Raw genomic sequence first — 21,735 nt, 5'->3', positions numbered from 1 at the left:
GTTTCATGTTCAGAGTCTGCTATATTTTTTCACATGTTCTTGTTGAGTTGGTATTTATACAACACACTACACTTCATTCTCAACTTGAATTTATTCTTATCTTGAAATTCCTTCATCCATACATAAGAATGATGTTTACTTCTCAGATGTGTTGTAATGCTAACTGGAGGAAAAACAGAGCTACATTTTATCTGATTCCTTCATCTGGAACACAGTCCTGTGCTGCCCCATTTTGTCTAAGTTGCTATTGGTATATTTTAAATTTATTTATTTATTTTTTGGCTGTGCTGGTCTCGTTGCTGCGAGACATAAAAATTCCTGCCCTCACAGGGCTCATATCCTGGAAAGAGAAGACAATAAGACAGAGAAAAGGAAGGAACTCCCTGGTGGCCCAGTGGTTAGGACTCCGCGACTCCACTGCCAGGAGCCCAGGAACTAAGATCCCACAAGCCATGTAGTGTGGCCAAAAAAAAAAAGACCAAGAAAAGGAATGTAACTGCCCAAGGCCAAGGCTGGGGATACGAAATGGGATAGGGCAAAGATCACAAGTTTCAAAGAGAGTGGTCAGGGCAAGCCTAAGAGAAAATGACTTTCAAGGATGATCTGAGGAACTGACAGACGAGTCATGTGGATATGTGGATACCCCTGGGAAGAACATTCCAGGCAGATACAACAGTAAATGCAAAGGCTTTAAAAAGGGACCATGCTTGATGTTTTAGATTTTCTAGTAGCCACACGAAGTAACAAGAACAGGGGAAGCTAATTCTAATAATATGTTTTATTTAACCTAGTATATCCAAAATCTTTCAATCTGTAATCAATATAAAAATTATTAATAAAGTATTTTATGTTCTTTTTCTCATACTTTGAAATAGAATTATATTTTACAATTATGGCACATCACAGTTCAGATTGGTCACATTTCAGGTACTCGGTAGCCATATGTGGCTAGTGGCTACCATATTGGATAATGCAGGCTCTATGTTTCCTCAGTTGTCCCAGTCGTAGCCTTTATAGAATATACGCACATACACATATGCTCATGCACATACATGGACACATGTTTGCAACCATGGGTTCAAACCATGGGTTACATGTTTAATTGTCATGCCTCTTCAGGTTCTTTTTTAATTGACTTACACTGTTGTGTAGCTTCTGAATCAGAGCAAAGTGACTCATATAGATATAAAAATATTCTTTTTAAAATTCTTTCCCATTATGGTTTATTACAAGATATTGTCATTCCCCGTGCTATATAGTAGGACTTTGTGGTTTATCTATTTCATTTATTTATAACAGTTTTTATCTGCTAATTCCAAATTCCTAACTTATTCCTCTCCCAACTCTCCCTTTGATAATCATGTTAGTTTGTTTTCTATGTCTGTGAGCCTGTTTCTGTTTTATAAATAAGTTCATCTGTATCATATTTTAGATTCCACGTATAAGTGCTCTCATATGATATTTGTCTTTGTCTTTCTCCGTAAGACTTACTTTACTTAGTATGATAATCTCTTTGTCCATTCATGTTGTTGCAAATGGCATTATTTCACTCTTTTTATAGCTGAGTAGTATTCCATTATATATATGTACTTCATCTTCTTTATCCATTCATTTGTAGATGAATATTGAGGTTGATTTCATGTGTTCAGTTCAGATCAGTCGCTCAGTTGTGTCCGACTCTTTACGACCCCATGAATCACAGCTGGTTATTGCAAGCAGTGCTGCTATGAATATTGGGGTGTATATATCTTTTCAAATTAGAGTTTTCTCCAGATATATGGCTAGAAGGGAGATTGCTGGATGGTGACTCTTTAGGTTCTTTTAATCTGGAACAGTTGTGCCCCTACCCTTTAAACTTCCACACCTTACGATATTTGAAGAATACAGACAAGTACATTTTGTAGAATGTCCCAGATTTGGACAGGCATCCAAATTTCTACCTTGGAAGTACAGCCAGTAGGATCTGTTGATAAGTTGGAACTGAGATATGAAACAGACAAATGCCAAGGGTGGATCCAAAAATTTCAGTCTGGAAAACTGGAAAGATGGAATGCCATCTTCCAAGACAGGGAAACTGAGAAGCAGCAGGTTTGGAGAGAAAGACCAAGAATTCTGCTTTGAGGGTCTGTTAAGTCAGGGAAACCTCTTAGGCATGGAAATGGAGATACCATCTTGGTGATTGAAAGTACTTGTGTTTAGAGTACAGGTGAGAAATCCAGTTAAAAATAAAAAATTGGGAGTCTTCAGCATGTGAATGGTTTATTTCATCTAGGAAGTATAGATAAAAAAAACAAGAGGAGGTACAAGGACTGAGCCTCAGGCCACTCCAATATTCAGAGGTCATAAAGAAGAGGGGGAGACAGCAAAGGAAAAGGAAGATGGCCCGTGGGGAAAAGCTAAAGGAATATGACATCTTAGAAACCAAATGAGAAAAGTGTTCCGAGGAGCAATGAATGACAAATGCTGAGGACTGAGGATTGAATTCAGCAGAGTGAAGGTTCCCAGTGACCCTGATGAGCAATTTCAGTGGACCTATAGGGTTGAAATCCAATTTGGAGTACATTTAAGAGAAGTTCAAAGAATGTTCAAATGGCAAGTATGGCAGCTCTTTGAAGAGTTTTTGTATAAAGAGGAACAGAAACGTGAATAACCAGTGGAAGGGGCTGTATGAGGTCAAGAGAGTTGTTTTAGTTTTTTTTTTTTAATGAGAAAAGGTACAGCATACTTGTTGATGATGCAAAGGTCCCAGTTGAGATGGAAAAAATAAGAGGCAAAAGGATTGTGAGCAATCTTCTTGAGTGGAGTGAGGAGGATTGGTTGAAATCTGCATAAACGGAGGGAGCATAACAGGAGGAAAGCCAGAGGATATGGACACACACAGGTCAGAGGGTGGATATGATGGCGAGAACTGATGTAAGTCCCCTTTTTTTGGCTGCTGTGGGTTTTTGTTGCTGCATGGTCTTTCTCTAGTTGTGGTGCGCAGACTTCTCGTTGTTGCGACTCCTGGTCCTGGGCTCAGTAGTTGTAGCATCTGGGCTTAGTTGCCGCAGGGCATGTGGAATCCTCCCGGACCAGGGATGGAACCTGTATCCCCTGCATTGGCAGGCAGATTCTTAACCACCAGACGACCAGGGAAGTCCTGGAAGTTCTTTTTTGACTGCTTCTATTTTCTCAGCAAAATAGGATCAACATAGAAAATCTATGATGTAGAGAAAAACTCTATGTAACAAGTAAGCAAAATTGGCATAATACTATGAAAGATAAGTGGAAAGTTTGACACGTTGGAACAGTCAAAGCAGAATGAGCAAGTTCCTAGCAGACATCGCCTAAATAAGGCACAAAGACAGGAACTCACTGAGTGTGTGTTAGGGGGAACCAGTTTAGTTTGAGGTGAGATTCTGTGCACCAGAAAAGCAAATGTAAGCTTGGTTTAGCACAAAGTGCAGAAGGCCTCAATGCCAGGCTGAAGAAAGAAGTTCAGCATACATGTCTCCCCCAACCCGCCCCGGATTTGTGTATTCCATTCCACGGTGTTGCTAAGTGATGAGTTCCAGAGTTCTTGACTCTTCACTTCTGTTACTGCCAGGGATGTGACTGAAGCACCCTTGGCCTTTTCACACAATGGCAAAGACTCGGGCTTACTTTGTGCAGTTTTGGACTCAGGTTCTTCAGTATTTCATGGGGCTATATCACCGCCTCCAGAAATGCTGGAGTGTCGTTAAGGGCTTCTGCACTAAGAAGGAGGAGGAATACATCCCTCCAGCTGAGAGTATTTTTCATAAAGAAAAAATTCTGATGCTTGGCAATATTTTGACAGATAATTCTCTAGCCCTTGAACAGAGAGCTCAAGCTGCCTATAGAATTGGACTGCTGGCCTTTACAGGTACTGATTTAACCAGTGGTACTGATGGAGGTGTCCCACAACCTTTCTGCCTGTTCTAGCACTGCCAGTGAGTGAGTCTCCTAGCGCTCATCTTAAGAGTCCAATAACATTTCCTTTGCCTAAATTATTAGCCTTTCATCTTAGTACCACCAGATGATTACTAATTACTTTCTCCTCAAGGATCTCCCATCTGAGCTACTAGCTTCCCTAGTAGCTCAGATGGTAAAGCATCTGACTGCAATGCAGGAGACCCGGGTTCGATCCCTGGGTTGGGAAGATCCCCTGGAGAAGGAAATGGCAACTCACTCCAGTATCCTTGCCTGGAAAATCCCATGGACAGAAGAGCCTGGCAGGCTATACAGTCCATGGCGTCACAAATGGTCAGACATGACTGAGCGACTAACACAGAAGGATCTCATGTTTTAAAAGAATGTGTCCATCAGATGTGACTAATTAGGTACTTTCTAATTTTTATTTATTAAAATTATATATACACTCATACACACTGAAATTGCCTCTAAATTTTTTTTAATATCGTGAAAAATCAAAGACTATACTGAATTGATTTGTCAACCCATTTACAGGGAAAAAGTACTTGATATTTTACATTTTATCTTGCAAAAAATGCATTACACAGGCAATAATCAGTAAGAACTTTAGGCTCTTAAAACACTTATTAATAACAGGAAAGTCAATAGGTGCACTAGTGAAAAACAGCTATTAATGTACACTTGGCTAGAAAAGTAAGTGGTAAGGGTTGAAATTATATTTAAGGGCCCTTGTGGCTCAGATGTAAAGAATCTGCTTGCAATGCAGGAGACCTGGGTTCTATCTCTGGGTTGGGAAAATCTTCTAGAGAAGGGAATGGCAACCCACTTGTTTTCTTGCCTGAAGAGTCAGGAGGAGCCTGGTGTGCTACAGTCCATGGGGTTCCAAAGAGTCGGACACAACTGAGCGACTAACAAACCATTTAAAGACACACTGTTCTGTCAAATCCAAATTTGCTTCACTTTTTTTTCTAATAAATGTCAGGATGTATAAAAAAAAATTTATAGACAGCCTCAATAACACGTCTCCTAACTAGAAGCTGTTGTTGGTAGATTATTTTTTAAATGAGAAAATGAATTATTTTGATGCCATTTGATAGACTACTTCCATAGAATGGTGTCCATGAGAGAAAACATTTACTGTTTACAAGGATCAACTGGTCCTAAGGTGCCAGAATGATTAAGAACCACTAGCACACTCCAGTATTCTTGCCTGGAGAATCCCAGAGACAGAGGAGCCTGTTGGGTGCCGTCTATGGGGTCGCACAGAGTCGGACACGACTGACGCGACTGAGCAGCAGCAGCAGCAGCAGCAGCACCAGCACCAGCACAGGACCAGAGAGAAGACAGAAACTCAGGAGAATGCCCATGTGCAGGATAAATCGTAACCACCAATGAGGCAGGCTCAGTTCACTACAGAGCTGAGGTCACCACTGGGGGTAAGAGTTAGCTAATTATAAAGGGATCAGAATCCTTTAATTACATGTGAGGAACAACGAAAAGGGCTCAGGCCAGCTTTTCGCTAACACTTTACATCAAAGAGAAAATTCTTAAAACCATGAAATTGTGATAGTACAAATAAAAGAAATCCAAGCCAGGTCAAAACTCCAGTGGCTAGAATCCAGACCACTGTGCCAGCCGCTCCTCACCATCTAAACTGTCATGAGCGCCGCCTTATCTATGACCTTCTCAGAGTTCAGGATTTGAACTAGGAAGATCTGGGGTTCAGGTATAGGATGGGAGTAGAGTCAAGGACCAGGTTGGCCCCAGGTCTGCAAGAGCCGGGCTGAGAAACACGTTAAGGAGAACAGAACAATGGTGGGAAAAACCTCTCTTGCCAGTTAGACCCTGACCTTGCAGCTCAGCCTGTTGGTTTTTCCTTTGTTTGCTCTAATGTTCTGGTACTTCTTCACACACTGAAGACTGAGACTCGGGAATGAAACCATGAGGGAGATCTGCAAGGTGAACACAGCTAGGCTTTATTCATCTTGCAATACTGACAGGTGCCTGATGAAGGAACCAGGGAAGAGCTTTGAGCAGGCAGGGACCTCCCAGTGCTCTTCATGTAACCCCATGCTGATCAACGTACATATTTTCAGTTTCAGAGCAGCACATAGAGTTTGGGGTGGCGGGGGAGAGAACTGAGTGTGAACACAGGAGCACTCATGTTACTAGCTACTAGACATATCAAATACTTCTGGAAATGCAAATGCTTTGTTTTACAGGAGGACCCACTGCTGGAAATTTTGCAGCTGAGTACATGAAAGAAGTAGCTCACTTGTTGCAAAATTACGAGATGGTACCAAAAATAAAGATCCTGCTGCTCCAGAGTGTTGCATCTTGGTGTTACCTAAACCCTGTCAACCAGAGAAGAGCCAAACATTTGCAGTTTATTCCTATCCTCATTAATCTTTTTGATGACACATCTGAGTCTACTATGAAAAGTGAAACAAACAGCAGCGTCCTGGTTAAATTTTGGGGTTGCTATGTTCTCTCTGTCATGACATGCAATAACTTGCCTTGTATGCAGGAGCTTAAACACTACAGTTCTCTGAAATATCACTTGCAAATACTGGCCAGTGAGAATTGGTCTGGATGGCCCGAGAATTTTGCAGAGGTGCTATATTTCCTCATTGGTTTTCACAGGCATTAATTCTTCTAAATTCAGCTACCTGATGCCACTGTCTGCACCCCACTGTATTACCCTGGAAAACTGAAATAAATAATGAGAGCTGATAACATTATTCTTCAGCATTTTCTTTTAGGTGGTTGAAAATCTGTATATTCATTTTCAACATTACTGTAATTAACCAAACTTGTGAAAAGCGCCCCTGTTGAAATAACCTTATAAAAATTAAGTTTATAAAATGAGAATTCACTGGAAGACGCATTAGCTATGTAACTGTTAGAGGCAGTGGTGTGTTTTGGGGAGGGTTATTGATGACACTTAGCTAAGGCACCCAGGAATGCCAAACCCAAACCCAACTCACAGCCACAGTGCCTGCTACAGAGGATGTAGATGGATGCTGTTGATCTACGGTGGATGCTGTCGCCCTACTCATACGCATCCTTGCGTTTCAGTGCCAGCCTTCAAGGTGCCACACCCTTGGCTGAGGCCGTGTTTGGCTTTCAGACATGATCTTATTGCATATCAGGCTCACCAGGAGTTCAGGGGAACTCTCACTTCCTGGGAGCAGTGCTCACCTCCATTGGTCCAGCTCTGGAAAGAGATGGAGTATAATGTGTACAGACACCCAAAGAACAGCCTAAAGCTCGCCTCTTGGATTTTCACCATCTGTATTTTGTTAGAAAATATGTAAAAGAAAATTTGCACTTCCGTACTGTCCAGCCTCATCAAAAGCTTTGCTACAAAAAAATATTTATGAAAAAGCGCTTAAAGGATTTGTAGCTTTTTGTGTCTCTAACTACCCTAATATCTGCCTCTAGCTAAAATTGGAGCCCTCAAGAGATTAAACTGAATACTTTCATCTTTCAGACACACCTTGACTAAACCTCGTGTCATGCTTTCACCTTTCACTGAGGGGCCTGGAGAAAGTGTGGGTCAGTGATCTTTATTTATTACAGGAATGTTGTTCAGTTCAGTCAGTTCAGTTCAGTTCAGTCGCTCAGTAGTGTCCAACTCTTTGCGACCCCATGAATCGCAGCACGCCAGGCCTCCCTGTCCATCACCAACTCCCGGAGTTCACTCAGACTCACGTCCATCGAGTCAGTGATGCCATCCAGCCATCTCATCCTCTGTCGTCCCCTTCTCCTCCTGCCCCCAATCCCTCCCAGCATCAGAGTCTTTTCCAATGAGTCAACTCTTCGCATGAGGTGGCCAAAGTACTGGAGTTTCAGCTTTAGCATCATTCCTTCCAAAGAAATCCCAGGGCTGATCTCCTTCAGAATGGACTGGTTGGATCTCCTTGCAGTGCAAGGGACTCTCAAGAGTCTTCTCTAACACCACAGTTCAAAAGCATCAATTCTTCGGTGCTCAGCCTTCTTCACAGTCCAACTCTCACATCCATACATGACCACAGGAAAAACCATAGGCTTGACTAGACAGACCTTAGTTGGCAAAGTAATGTCTCTGCTTTTGAATATGCTATCTAGGTTGGTCATAACTTTTCTTCCAAGGAGTAAGCGTCTTTTAATGTCATGGCTGCAATCACCATCTGCAGTGATTTTGGAGCCCCAAAAAATAAAGTCTGACACTGTTTCCACTGTTTTCCCATCTATTTCCCATAAAGTGCTGGGACCAGATGCCATGATCTTCGTTTTCTGAATGTTGCACTTTAGGCCAACTTTTTCACTCTTCTCTTTCACTTTCATCAAGAGGCTTTTTAGTTCCTCTTCACTTTCTGCCATAAGGGTGGTATCATCTGCATATCTGCGGTTATTATTTCTCCTGGCACTCTTGATTCCAGCTTGTGTTTCTTCCAGTCCAGCGTTTCTCATGATGTACTCTGCATATGTTGTTAGGGACGCTATTCACATCATGTGGACTCATGAGGTTCCCTGGGGAAATTGTCTCAAAACAGGAAAAGCTGTGTTCTGCTGCTAAGCCACTGTACCTTTTCATCCTTTGTGGACTTTGTGAATTGTGTAACTCAGTTTCTCAAACTAGAACTCAGTTTATAGATTAGGGTTGGAAATCAGAAGCCCCATTTAGAAACTGCGTCACAGAAATCACATTTTAATGCTTTTGTAATTCAGAGTTAAATAATGCTGGGTCTCTGATGAAAAAACAGGTTCAGATTTGGGCCTTGAGGCATCTTTATGCTAAGCTGATTTTTATGCTGGCTTATCAAAATTGTAACAAATGGTTGTTTCCCTTTGTTGTCCCTTGTAAAGATTCTCTCAGAAGCAAATGCTAGATAGCAATTCCAGCACAAGGGCTTTATTTGCTAATCTTCATAAAGGACTTATGCTTTCATTTCCCTCAGGTAAGAGTACCTAAGAGTAGAATGGCCGGATCATATAGAATGTGTATGATTAATTTTTAAGGAACTGTTGAACAATTCAACAGCACCTGTGGCATTTAATATTGCCTCCAGCACTGCCAGAGTCCCAATGGTTTCATATCCTTAACTCTTGGTACTGTGAAGTTTTTTTTCACACTTGAGCCATTCTGATGCACACGACAGTTTCTCACTGCAGTTTCACTTGCACATCCCTGGTGACTAACAACGCCATCTCTCCCCATGCTTGCTTGCCATCTGTACATAGGCTCTCCAAGTGTCCAACCTTTCCTCCATTTAAAGAAAAGGTGGTCTATCTACTTAATGAGTTTTAAGTTCTTTATAGATAGAAATCCTTTGTTGGGTATGTTTGACAAGTATTTTCTCCCAGTCTGTGGCTTGTCTTTGCATTAAGTCTTTCAAAGAGAAATTTTTGATTTTTATGCAATCCGATTTATGGTATTAGTAATGTGTCCTTTTGGAGAAATCTTTACCAAATCTGAGATCACTAAAATTTCCTATTTTCTTCTAGATTAACAGTTTTAGCTCTGACATTAAATTTTAAAATCCTCAGTTCTCTTTTGCTCCCTGCTACCAAATCCTAGCAATCCATTTTTGACATTTTCCAGAAATATTTTCTATTTGCCAACTCACCCTATTCTACTTAGCTTTGTCTTTACCACTCATTCTAAAATCCTGAGTCCCCTCTCCCTCTAATCAAGAATATCCTTAATTCTTTAAAAAAATATATTTTTATTGTGGTAAAAAACAATGTAAAATTTATCTACTCTTCAATTCTTTGGGCTAATACACCAAATCTAAAATATACAGAGCTGCACTAATACAGCAGCCACTGACCTCACATGGCTCTTTAAAATATAAATTAAAATTAAATAAACTGTTAGTTCCTCATTCATATAGCCACATCTGGTACTCAAGGCTACCTGGGTATTATACTGGACAACTCAGTTCCAGCATCCCAGAAAACTTTACTGGACAATGTTGCTATAGGTCAGTAAGTTTCCATTATTTAAAATTTTTAGTCCTCACAAACACAGGAGTGGACTTTACCTCAATATTAGATATAAGAAAATTGAAGTTCTAGAAGAATAACATGCCTAAAGTAATCCTTAAAAGCTTGATATTGCTCTTGTCAATTTACACAAAGTTGCTTGTGTGCTGTCCACAGAACTTAATCCCAACGCTGTATACTTTTCAATTTCCCTTTTGTCCTTTTCTTCCTACAAAACATCCTTCATTTCACCCTTACTTCAATATACACACTTTGTCTACACCAGTATGTGAAATGTGTGAACAGAAAGTTTCAGAACCCTGTTATTCCTGCATTTCGTTATCTGCTTCACCCTCTGCTTTTCTAGACCACCAGCACCCCCAGCATTTTACCCAGCCAAGAAGAGCAGGATCCTACCAGCCTGTTGAGCCTTCCCATGGCTAATCAGATTCATCTGGGGAGCTTTGGGACCTTTAGATGTTCACACTTCTACTTGGTCCCATAACCGGGCCTTGGGGTCTGGAAATCAAATATCCCTCCAGTGAGCTTGAGATGCAACCAGGTTTAAGAGGGAAAACCTCAGCTAACTCAGTCTAAAGAGGGAGAAGTCATTTTCCCTTGTTTTCTTCCAAGCTAGTTAGCAGAACAGAAAGGAAACAAAACAAAAAAACACAGAAACAGACAAATTTTCTACACAGACTCTCTATATTTCATTCTTCCAAGATACACACAGAACTCAACAGAATGAAGTTTATTTATCATATACACAAGTCATGTCTGACAACTGAGAAAATGCTATTTACACAAAACACCATAGATTAAAAATACATAATATTTGTATTTTAATATAATAATAGGGTTCCAGGATACAAACAAGAAAGTCTGATAACAAATTTTCATTATAAAGTTATTTGCACTGCTACAAAGAACTACAGTGGAGGTAAACTTTGGCAGTTACTGAATTTCATATACTCGGTTTTACATCTGTAGAGGAAGAGACGACTTCTTCAGCACATGTACCACCAATTTCTGAGTCTTCTACTTCACTCAGAATCCTCAGCAGTTGCCTGTTCAGGATCAAATTCCTGACCATACGGTGATTCAAGGTTGTCCAGAGGTTCATGACTCAGCCTCTTTTAAAGAATAAACCAATAATTTCTTTTAAAAACTTTGTAATCAATTATTACTATGCTGATATACGGAACCCTCACTGTTGTAATGAGGTTTCATTTCATAATGTCTCTCCTAAATTCACTTACAAGCAGTCACGTGTTATATCGAAGTGCTAACCATATTAGATCCTATTTCTGCAAAGTCAGTGTTTACAAATTTGCTTATTTTTAAGTACTGAGATGCTTTCAGAATACAATCCAAACCAGTACTTCTCAAACTACAGTAAAGGACCAGGTTTCCCATCTGATTTGGACCAATACTCGTGTGGCAGTTAAGAGAGCTACTACAGTGCTTCCAAACGAAAACTTTATTCTGTCATGGTGCTAAAATGTAAGGCAGAAATTCAGTACAAGAAAAGTTTTGATTTGAAAAACTTCCTAACCACAAGATGATTTTTTGCAGACATGAATAAATTTAAGACCTAGTTTTTAAGACAGGTAAAGTTAATAGTCATCAGGTTAATACTTATAAACACATTGCTAACTGCTAAGTCGCTTCAGTCGTGTCCAACTCTGTGTGACCCCATAGACTGCAGCCCACCAGGCTCCCCAGTCCCTGGGATTCTCCAGGCAAGAACACTGGAGTGGGTTGCCATTTCCTTCTCCTATAAACACATTGTTATTCAGTACACCAGTTGTTAATACCAGTTTTGGAAGTGCCCATCATGTCTCATTGGCATTATAGTTAAAAACTGTGTATGTCTGTGTGAATATATATGTATGTATAACTGATTCACTCTGCTGTATACCTGAAACTAACACACTATAAATCAACCATACTCCAATAAAAATTTTTTTAAAAGCCTGTCTGAAAATTTGACACCTGTGGAATATAATAAATTCCCTATATTTTTCAGATATAATTCCTTTTTATATTTCTACAAGAAAACAGGTATTCTTTTGTTTCATAATAAACAATAGCATCTAACAGTTATTGGGTTCTCACTATATACAGGCAGTTCTCTCAATTTTCTCCCTATTATAATTCATTATTCTCATAGGAAGCCTAGAAAGTAGGCACTACTACTCCCATTTTATAGATGAGGAAAATGGAGCCCTGACAGGATGAACCACCTGCTTAACTCTAATTACTGGTGCCAGGCAGGGGGCCAGGACTCAAACCGGGAGATCTGATCCTAGAGCCCAAACACTTTCTGATCACACTACCTGGACCTGATAGGAAAACAGACGGCTCTGAGTCAGGAGAAGGTTAAGACACCCACCTGTATCATCTCTGCCATATACTGAACATGTTCTGCTACTTCTGCCAGCTCCTTATTCTCCTCCTTCAGGCGGGCAATTTCATTGTCCTTTTGTTCAATCTCTTTATGAAGCTATGTGACATACATCAAAATAGTTCAGTATCTCACAGATTTGCAACTATCTTTATTGCAAAGATAAACCAAATTATATGCCTCCAAATATACAACTGACAGACACATTTATGGCAAAGTTCCTAACAAAGGTGCTGTCCTTGGCTCTCAACACAATAGGCTTCTTTTTGTGTTAACAGTTCTGCCTAATTCAACTTTTATCAGGCCAACATTACACCTGGTTTATATTGCTCTAGTAAAATATCTTAGAAGAAGAAAAATGATCCCAGAATGTTTAAAAATGTCACAAATTATATCCAGTACATACTTTCTCATTTTCCTTAAGTGCCTCATAGAGAGCCTTCCTCCGTTTTTCCGCCACTTCTTTCCAATATTGAGGGGATGGATTTTCTAAAATAAATGAATGTTTTACAGTGTAACTTTGGAAATCATTACTGTTTATATATACTGCTGTAAAAACCCAGTAACTTTTTGTCTATTAAAAAAAAATTTACAGTCTCTCAGTACTTAGTAATACCATTTGTAAAAAAGATTAAAGTTAGAAAGCCAAATCAGTTTTTTCTCTTATTTTTCCCAACGTTTTGAAGATTTTTAATCTTTCAAAACAATTCCAACACAAGTACGATACACACATAACTTTCACGTAGACTGGTAAAGGTTGTTTGCTGCATTTGCTATGTGTCGTCCTATTTTTTTTAACAGTGACATTTGTGAAAAGTCCAAATCAGTTATTTTTACATTGCCCTTAAATTTAGATTTGTCCATTTTGATTATTAGGTTCAAGCTATACATGTTGACAAGGACACTGTGTAAATACCTTGTATCCTTCCCAGTGTACCACTGAAGAACACACGAATTTGCCACAATCCTAGATATTATATTCAATCGTTTAAGATGATTTCTCCCTTGTACACTTTTTTCCTTCAGTAACAAGTAAATGATCTATGGAGTAAATTTTTCAGTCTGTGGTGTTAATATCCAGTTCCCTAACAACCTTTCATCCAGTTTTAGCTCCACTAATATTTCTTAAATCTATTGTTTCTATGGTGGATGAAAAAGTAGTGATTTTCCATTTATGTAGTTCCTTCTATATTCAGTAGTTGGCGTTATTCGGTCAAAGAACATCCCCTACCTCAATTCAGAAGAAAATTACCAGAAGGGATTCATGTACTATTTTCTAATTCAGTGAATTATAATCCATTCTTGTCATCATTCAAACTTTCCCTAACTTAGCCAAGGGGATCCCTTAAAGCAGTCTCCTTATCTGTTTAACCTCTGCATCAGTTGTTGATTTTCTAACACAAGAGATTTCTTGTGTTTTCTAACACCAGAGATTACAAACTCACTCTATAGTGAGCTTGCCCCAGTGCTGGAAGCAGCCATTTCTCTAGGGAGCTTTAGTGGAGAATACTGTTTACAAACCAAGAACTGGACGTGATTGTGCTTCTTGTTATTTAGGTGCCATTGTTTCTGGGCTCTTTCACTGGCAGAGGTAGTTTCTTTAAAAAAAAAAAAATCAGTTCATACCAACACTCCCAATTCCAGTTCCACAACAGAGTTCTTCCTTTCCTTCCCCATTACATATTTTATCTCCCTTCACCATACCATGAACCCAACCATGTCAACATATTATCCATTTGCTCAATCCTAAAATATACTCAAATTTCCCCCATAACTGCTACTATAGCAATACCACCAACAGCAAAAATTAAATTCAAGATGTCTTTGTAGTTCTTTTAGTCCTCACAGTATATCCCACTGAGGGTGTATAGTCAAGAGTTGTGTTCAAGTTATATGGATTAATTTTTTTCTATGTGGTTCAGTTCAGTCGCTCAGTTGTGTCCGACTCTTAGACCCCATGCATCGCAGCACGCCAGGCCTCCCTGTCCATCACCAACTCCCAGAGTTCACTCAGACTCATGCCCATTGAGTCAGTGATGCCATCCAGCCATCTCATCCTCTGTCGTCCCCTTCTCCTCCTGCCCCCAATCCCTCCCAGCATCAGAGTCTTTTCCAATGAGTCAACTCTTCGCATGAGCTGGCCAAAGTACTGGAGTTTCAGCTTTAGCATCATTCCTTCCAAAGAAATCCCAGGGCTGATCTCCTTCAGAATGGACTGGCTGGATCTCCTTGTAGTCCAAGGGACTCTCAAGAGTCTTCTCTAACACCACAGTTCAAAAGCATCAACTCTTTGGCGCTCAGCCTTCTTCACAGTCCAACTCTCACATCTATACATGATTACTGGAAAAACCATAGCCTTGACTAGACAGACTTTAGTCGGCAAAGTAATGTCTCTGCTTTTGAATATGCTATCTAGGTTGGTCATAACTTTTCTTCCAAGGAGTAAGTGTCTTTTAATTTCATGGCTGCAATCACCATCTGCAGTGATTTTGGAGCCCCCCAAAATAAAGTCTGACACTGTTTCCACGGTTTCTCCATCTATTTCCCATGGAGTGATGGGACCGGATGCCATGATTTTCATTTTCTGAATGTTGAGCTTTAGGCCAACTTTTTCACTCTCCTCTTTTACTTTCATGATGATAGCAATATGACATATAGTTGAGTTGTTTATTTCCATATTTAACTTTAGTTATTACTTCCTATCAATCTTCATTAATTTTAGCCAAATCAGATGAATGTCACAAATCCTGTTGCTTATATTATTACTAGAACTTCTTATTTGTATGCAATCAACCTTTCTGTATTTTGCCTAAAAAACTCACTATCTACTTATTTTTTCCCCCACTGTCATGCAGGCAACTCAAAATGAGCCCAAATATCACTTTAATCTTGGGTAAGACCATTAACTTCTCCAGGTCTCAAATTTTTTCCTCAGTAATAATATCCAATGACTCATTATTAGAATAGAAGTAATCACCTTCCATAATACTTATATAACATCACTAGCTTCCTTTTCTGAATTCCACTGCCATTCCATTAAAACCAGTAACTATCACAGGCACATGCTTCTCACTCATCTTCACTCCTCTTATTGTTCCTATTGTTCCTTTATAGCATTCTCCTGGTGTCTTTTCTTCAAGTTCCTCTCCACAAATTCATTCTCTAGACACTTTTCTTCTGAAGAGACTATTTCTAAGTCTTACATGTCCCATATCAAAGCTGCCATATTATTCACTATCCTTTCCTTTAGTATTTCACCTGTATATGGATCTTACCAAACCACAGTACCTGTCCAAATTTACATTTTATATATTTCCAACCATAAATTTTGAATTAATAAAAACATTAAAGCAAAATATTTTAACAGATTAAAAAGCTGTAGGCAGAATTCATAATAACAAATAATATTTACCCTTATTATAATTTAAGTTTTTAAGATAAAAGCTGCATGTATACATAGTTTTTTGTACCTGTGATCATAAGATCAAATGCTTCTTGGCTGACTTCTCCAAGAGTTTTACTTTTACTACGTTCTTGGTCAGTAACAACTGCAGAGCTGGAAGTCTTAGATATTAACTGGTCATTCCAATGTTTCTGTTTGGACAAGCCTTTAACCAACTATAATGAAAATATGTACATCAGTCATTTTGTTTAATGAACAAGAAAGCTGAATAGCCTTCTCTTTTGAATTAAAACTAAAGCTTTCATCTTTTTGATATCTTTGGCTCTTTTAAAAAATTATAAATTCAAAACTCAACAAAAATGTATCATCATATTTTAGGAATTTTATTTACAGCAATTATTTTAGATTAGACTTGGGTCTAAGGCTTAGCCAAATTCATTTTCATCACTTAAATAATTCAGTACCACAGGAAGGCATGATTTTCAACCCATACAAGTCTAGAAACCCTCTTCCATGATTTCATTATTTACATACAGGGGTAAATGATTGAATCTAACATTTTATTCTTAAAAAGGAGAAAGAAATCAAACATTATGCCTATAGGTTGACTCATAATTTATTATCCCAGTTCTACTACAGATATTCATACCAACTTTCAACTTCCTAAACTGAAATTAAAACAAAAACCACTTCTGTGGGGAATATATAATTGTTACCCCTAAATTATTTCCCAATTTCAATGATTTAGGTATTTCTGACCAAGTAAGTCTTTGAAATGTTTTAATGTAAGTGCAGTATCATCTGTACCCCATTCTAGCTCAACAATACACACCTCATTTTCTCTTCCAACTAGAGATCCAGCCGTAGAAGGCTGAATCATCTTCAGAGTTCTTCTTGGAACAGGACTACTCTGAAAGTCAACATAAAAATTATCTTGTTACTAAGTTACTATATGGACTGTTACTATCTCAATCCTATTATAATTTACAAAAAACAAAACAACCCAAAGGACACTAATGTTTGATATGGTATAAAATTTTATAAAATTACACATGGTTTGATCAACTAGCAACTTATTATTTCTCTAAAATTCTAATAAAGTTTGAAGAAATTCTAAAAATAAATCACATTACTCAGACTTGACACAAACAAGTCATTTTTCTCCCATTTCAATATATGTTCTTGCTACAGTCAGTCATTTGTTTAGTTAAAAATACATTTTTTAGTTCTAATACTTCATATATGATAAAATTCCAGAATACCAGAAATATCTGTATTCTGTCTTATAAAAAAAAGATCTTCCACACAGAAACTAGAAATGTACCAAATATCATTACATTTATGGCAGAAACCCACAAAAGGGGCAAATTGGAGGAAAGGGTCAATTATTTACATGGCAAAATATTTCTCTCCCCTAATCAAAAGGATTCCTCTCAGGCTTTCTTTAAATTGTGAATATCCCCTAACATATTTATAATGAATTCACCAGAAGAATATAATTTTAATAACATTACACATGTAAAGACCTGCTTCTCCCTCTCAACCTTTACCTGAGTGTAGAAGCAGTTTGCTTCAAGACCATTCATCAGCAGACAGCAAAAATGTCACTGTATGAGGCATACTAGAACTCCAAAATGCCCAAGCTATTGTTTCGGAAAAAAATTGCCTTCCTTGTAATATGTAAATACCTTCCTGTATATTTCCTGATCTAAAAGATCTCTCCACTATATTTGCAAAAAATCATTAGTTCTACTGCCACCATGGGATAGCAAACAATAGTGAATACTCAAACAAAGTTAGTAAGAACATGACACCAAAGCAGCATGAGAAAGTTACTGCTGCCACACTGTACTTCATAGCACCAGAGCTCACCTTTCCCACGGTAAAGTTTCTACTGCTGATTATTATCTCACTATTGAACTGAAGAACAAACGCTGGCTACTGTGAGAACAAATATTACACCAACATTTCAGATACAGTTTAGATTAGTCAACAGTCTCCAGACAAACAGAAGAAAATATAACTTTGAAACCTTTTAATATAGGAAATGTTAATTTATTTAAACGCTTGCTAAGATAAATGACTGAAACACTGAATGACCATTTCCAAGATTTAACTTTCACAACTGTAAGCTTTATAGCATCCAGCCACCCAAATGTAATATTGCTATTATCATTTTATTCATACAGATCTTGCATTAGAATAAGCTCTTTACAGCCAGAAAGGTTCTCATATATTAATGAGTCAATCTTTTTAGAAAACAATTTTATATTCTGCAAACCCCCTCAGAAAACAGTAACAACAAAACAAGCACACACATAGCATTTTGTGTATGACTGGCAGGGAATCCACGAACTCCTAAAATATACTCTTACAAACTAGCTTCAGTCCAACTCGCTCATTTTACAGATGAGTAAACTGAGGCGGAGATGGTGAGTAACTCACCCAACATCACAGTTTTGGAGGCAGAACCAAACAGAACCCAGGTCCTTTTATATCCCAGATAGTTGCACTACAGCTACTAAATATTCAACTTCTCTTTAAATGTTAGACTCCACTGGAAAACTGAACTGAACTGAAATACTGATAATTGCTGAAAAGGGGGGAAGTAAATTGAGATTAAATTACTATTTTTTAATATTTTTCCTAATAAAAAGTTTAAACACACACACATACAAAGCACAATTGGAAGATGTTATTACCCTTTATGGAAGATGATGGAATCAAATTCACATGTTATAGTACAAACTATTATTCAAGAAAAATAATGTAAGGAAGATACTAAGGCAAGGTAATAATGCAAAATGTCTCTGTGATCAAAGATCTAATCTGAATATACACACAAAGGATTTTAATAAAATCATCTCGTGAAATGTAGTAAGAGTAAAAACAAAGGAATAAAAAGTCTTGTATATAGAAAACCCAAAGGAATTTACTAAAAAAAACTATTACAACTAATAAGTTCAGCAAGGTTGAAAGAAACAAGATCAAGATACAAAAGTCAACTGCATCACCAAAAATTTAATTAAGGAAGATTCCAGCTACAATAGTATTAAAAAGAACAAAATACTTAGACCTAAATAAATGGAAAAACATCCTATGTACTCGGATCACAAAACTTAATATTCAACCATAATTCATTTTTAAATAGTCCTCTATTGTTACTTGCCCTCAGACTCAAAATTTAGTTAAGTCAAGGTTCATAGAAATTATAGCCAAGGTACATTTGACAAAATTATGTCAAAAAACATCTACCTACCTGCTTTCTACAACAGCTGAAAGTGACTGCATCACATACCTTTACATTCTCTTGGAGTCCTTCTTGTTTCTGCTTCATGCTGTGACTCATTACACACCTGACGAAGAACAGAAGACTAGCAATTCAAAAACAGAATAATCTGCATCAGAAGGTGAAATTCAGGTTTTTGTTCAAACTACAATCGTAAAAATAAAAATTAAAAATCATAATGATAAAAAAGATGGAATCTTTTCTCACTGTACCCAAACTCAGCCGTGTCAATGACAAGTGACTAAAGCTAATGACTCTTAATATCCCTACTTTATACATACCCACACACACAAAGTAACTCTGACTGGTAAAATTCTGTTACGTATGAGAAAATATGTATTCTAAGCAAATTCACAAAATATGATGGTGTTCTGGATTAAATGCAGGTCTCCCAAAGATCTGAAAAATGATCAGTAGTTAAACACAGACATTCAGGTATGATCAGGTCAAGAACAGCATCCTAACTTTGCTGTTTCAAAGGCAGATTAAAGCTATAACAAACTTGGCTCTGGTAACAAGCAATCACTTAATACTTAGTATCTAATCAAATAAGATGATGCATTTCCATGCGTAGGGAACGTTTAACCACCATTAACTGAGGTACTGATGGATGCAAAGAAGAGGGAGGAGACAAAGGGCTCTGCCATCTTATTAACCAGAACACTGGGCTCCACTCACTCCAAACCCAAATGTGAACTCCTCAGCCATCTCTCTTCTCTCATCTGTCTCTCATACAGATCTCACTGATTTCTGTAGCTATGCCTTTCTTTACTCTAAACTTTGACTATGACCCATCCCATGTGAATACATTTTATGCTGTGCACCAGCACACACAAATGCAATCAAAAAAGCTTAGGAAAGAAAGTCTAATGCTGTGACGCATACTATTTTCTAGTCTGTTTAATGTTAAGCAAATGCTGGTCGGGCTGAGCCTGGACAGTAGTGTTCAAACTGCCGGTCACAGCCTGGGATTCCAAAATCACTTAGTGGGTGTTTAAAACATCAAAGTGTATGGCATAGGAGGAATAAATACTGCTTCCTGAAGGTTCTAATTTAGCTGAGGAATGCGACCTAAATTGCGATGTAAAAAATGTGATTTAGTACACGTCATGATTTAAAGACCTGAAAGCCATGGGTCAAACTTAACTCTTCACTTGCTTGAACTCTTCACTTGAGTGTAATGATACACTCCCCCCGACATCCTTACTTTTTATTATCTAGTTATTTTAGATTAAAAACCCTGGCATAGGACTGAGTCCAAGGAAATATTGATAAACTGATGAAACCAAGTATCACCAGGTTCATTTTTTCTTTAAATGAGCAGGCGCAGGATTCAGGGATCTTCTCCCATGAGCCCAGTTAGCGGACCATCATGGAGGCTCAGTGGTAAAGAAAGTCTGTCGATCCAGGAGACGCGGGTTCGATCCCTGGGTTGGGAAGATCCCCTTGGAAAAGGACATGGCAACGCACTCCAGTATTCTTGCTTGGGAGATCTCATGGACAGAGGAGCCTGGCAGGCTACAGTCGTGGAGTCGGACGTGACTTAGCGACTAGACAACAACCATGGATTTCCACCAGTTCAAGAGGTTCAGTTCATGTTCCTCTTGACCAGGTACACCCACACTGATGCCCTCACACCAACCAGCTGCACAGAAACCGCCCCGAGACCCCGCCAATTTGTCCTCCGGAAAGAGACCCAGAAGCCAAAGAGGCGAGAGAAGGTTCAGCGCGCCGAGGCCCTCCAACCCATGGGCGTGCCTGGGACGGCGCCCGCCAGCCAATAGCGAGCGCGGACGGGAAAGCGCGCCAAAACTGACCTAACTAATGGACGGGGTCCAGTCTCACCTCCCCCCGCCCCCACCCCCATCCCGCGACCGTTCAATTGCCTCTTCACCCCGACCCCGACAGTGGCCAAGCAGTCAACAGAGGAGTACGCGACTTCTGGCCGGCGGCAGCCCAAAAAGGCCTCATCTAGCAACCCCCTCCAGCCACCCCTCTCACACTTACCGGATGGAAGCGTGCAGTCCTCGTAGCGAACTCAGGAAGTTGTGACCGCTGCTTCTCGCGCGGGGTTCACAGCCAACCCACGTTTGGGCCAGCAGCCGCTGCAGTGCTGGCGCGCGCAGCTGTGAAAACACTGAAACTCTTCCCGCCGGCCCTGGACTATCACGTAACCGCCTGACGCTAGGCGTAGGGCGGAGCTATCGGAATCCGACGAATCGCCTCTCGCCCCTGCCCGTTTAGGCTCCGCCCCTTCCTGCGCCTGCGTGGTGGGCGGGGTGTGTAGTTGGGCCCGGATGGGTTCTAGGTCCAGGCTTATGTTTTGCAGTCCCAACTTCCATTCAAAGTGAATGCTCTTTTTTTTCGCCCCCGCTAGATGTAAACACCGAAAGAACAAAGTATTGTATGTGTAGTACGTCTTAATTTTTCTAAAAATCCTTGTTCCGCGGCCCCCTTATTGTATTAAGAGCTTTTATATTTTGCCTTATTTACGTTGACTAAATTGTGGTTCCCTCTTGGCACAGTTGGTAAAGAATCCGCCCGCAATGCGGGAGAACTAAGTTCGATCCCTGGGTTAGGAAGATCCCCTGGAGAATGGAAAGGCTACCCACTTCAGTATTCTGGCCTAGAGAATCTCATGGACTATATAGTCCGTGGGGTCGCAAAGAGTCGGACAAGACTGAGCCACTTTCACTTCACTTCACTTCACTTCGGTAGTACTAAAAGGCCTAA

At 39.3% G+C, this 21,735-nt stretch overlaps 2 protein-coding genes across 5 annotated transcripts; one reads left to right on the top strand and one right to left on the bottom strand.

Annotated features, from left to right (window-relative positions):
- The first annotated feature begins 3,621 nt into the window (after positions 1–3,621).
- ARMH2 (armadillo like helical domain containing 2) lies at positions 3,622–6,666 on the top strand. Its single transcript, XM_040249886.1, has 2 exons — positions 3,622–3,883; positions 6,156–6,666. Exons 1-2 carry the CDS (start codon positions 3,622–3,624, stop codon positions 6,581–6,583), a joined length of 690 nt encoding a protein of 229 aa, XP_040105820.1. The 3' UTR covers positions 6,584–6,666.
- Positions 6,667–10,583: 3,917 nt separating this feature from the next.
- Positions 10,584–21,193, bottom strand: GMNN (geminin DNA replication inhibitor). Of its 4 annotated transcripts, none has more exons than XM_040249934.1 (7): positions 21,010–21,193; positions 19,012–19,087; positions 16,546–16,623; positions 15,781–15,928; positions 12,717–12,799; positions 12,299–12,409; positions 10,584–11,036 (listed from the first exon to the last, which is right to left on the bottom strand). In XM_040249934.1, exons 2-7 carry the CDS (start codon positions 19,060–19,062, stop codon positions 10,947–10,949), a joined length of 561 nt encoding a protein of 186 aa, XP_040105868.1. In that variant the 5' UTR covers positions 19,063–19,087; positions 21,010–21,193; the 3' UTR covers positions 10,584–10,946. The 4 variants fall into 4 exon arrangements, with proteins under 4 accessions (XP_040105868.1, XP_040105866.1, XP_040105867.1 ...); XM_040249932.1 differs by having other exon boundaries at positions 18,973–19,087; positions 21,010–21,179; XM_040249933.1 differs by having other exon boundaries at positions 18,973–19,111; positions 21,010–21,160.
- Between the last annotated feature and the right edge of the window lie 542 nt (positions 21,194–21,735).

The sequence above is a fragment of the Oryx dammah genome, unplaced genomic scaffold (assembly GCF_014754425.2).
Source record: "Oryx dammah isolate SB20612 unplaced genomic scaffold, SCBI_Odam_1.1 HiC_scaffold_11, whole genome shotgun sequence".
Taxonomy (NCBI): Eukaryota; Metazoa; Chordata; class Mammalia; order Artiodactyla; family Bovidae; genus Oryx; species Oryx dammah.
The sequence above is the reverse complement of the archived record's forward strand: the minus strand, read 5'-3'. Positions and strand labels throughout refer to the sequence as shown.

Coding starts and splice junctions, on each gene's coding strand:
- ARMH2 (XM_040249886.1), top strand. CDS start 3,622: ATGGCAAAGACTCGGGCTTACTTTGTGCAGTTTTGGACTCAGGTTCTT. Junction 3,884..6,155: donor TGGACTGCTGGCCTTTACAG/GTACTGATTTAA, acceptor TTTGTTTTACAG/GAGGACCCACTGCTGGAAAT.
- GMNN (XM_040249932.1), bottom strand. CDS start 19,062: ATGAGTCACAGCATGAAGCAGAAACAAGAAGGACTCCAAGAGAATGTA. Junction 16,624..18,972: donor TCAGCTGTTGTAGAAAGCAG/GTAGGTAGATGT, acceptor GTTGACTTTCAG/AGTAGTCCTGTTCCAAGAAG. Junction 15,929..16,545: donor TAGTTGGAAGAGAAAATGAG/GTGTGTATTGTT, acceptor TTTTCATTATAG/TTGGTTAAAGGCTTGTCCAA.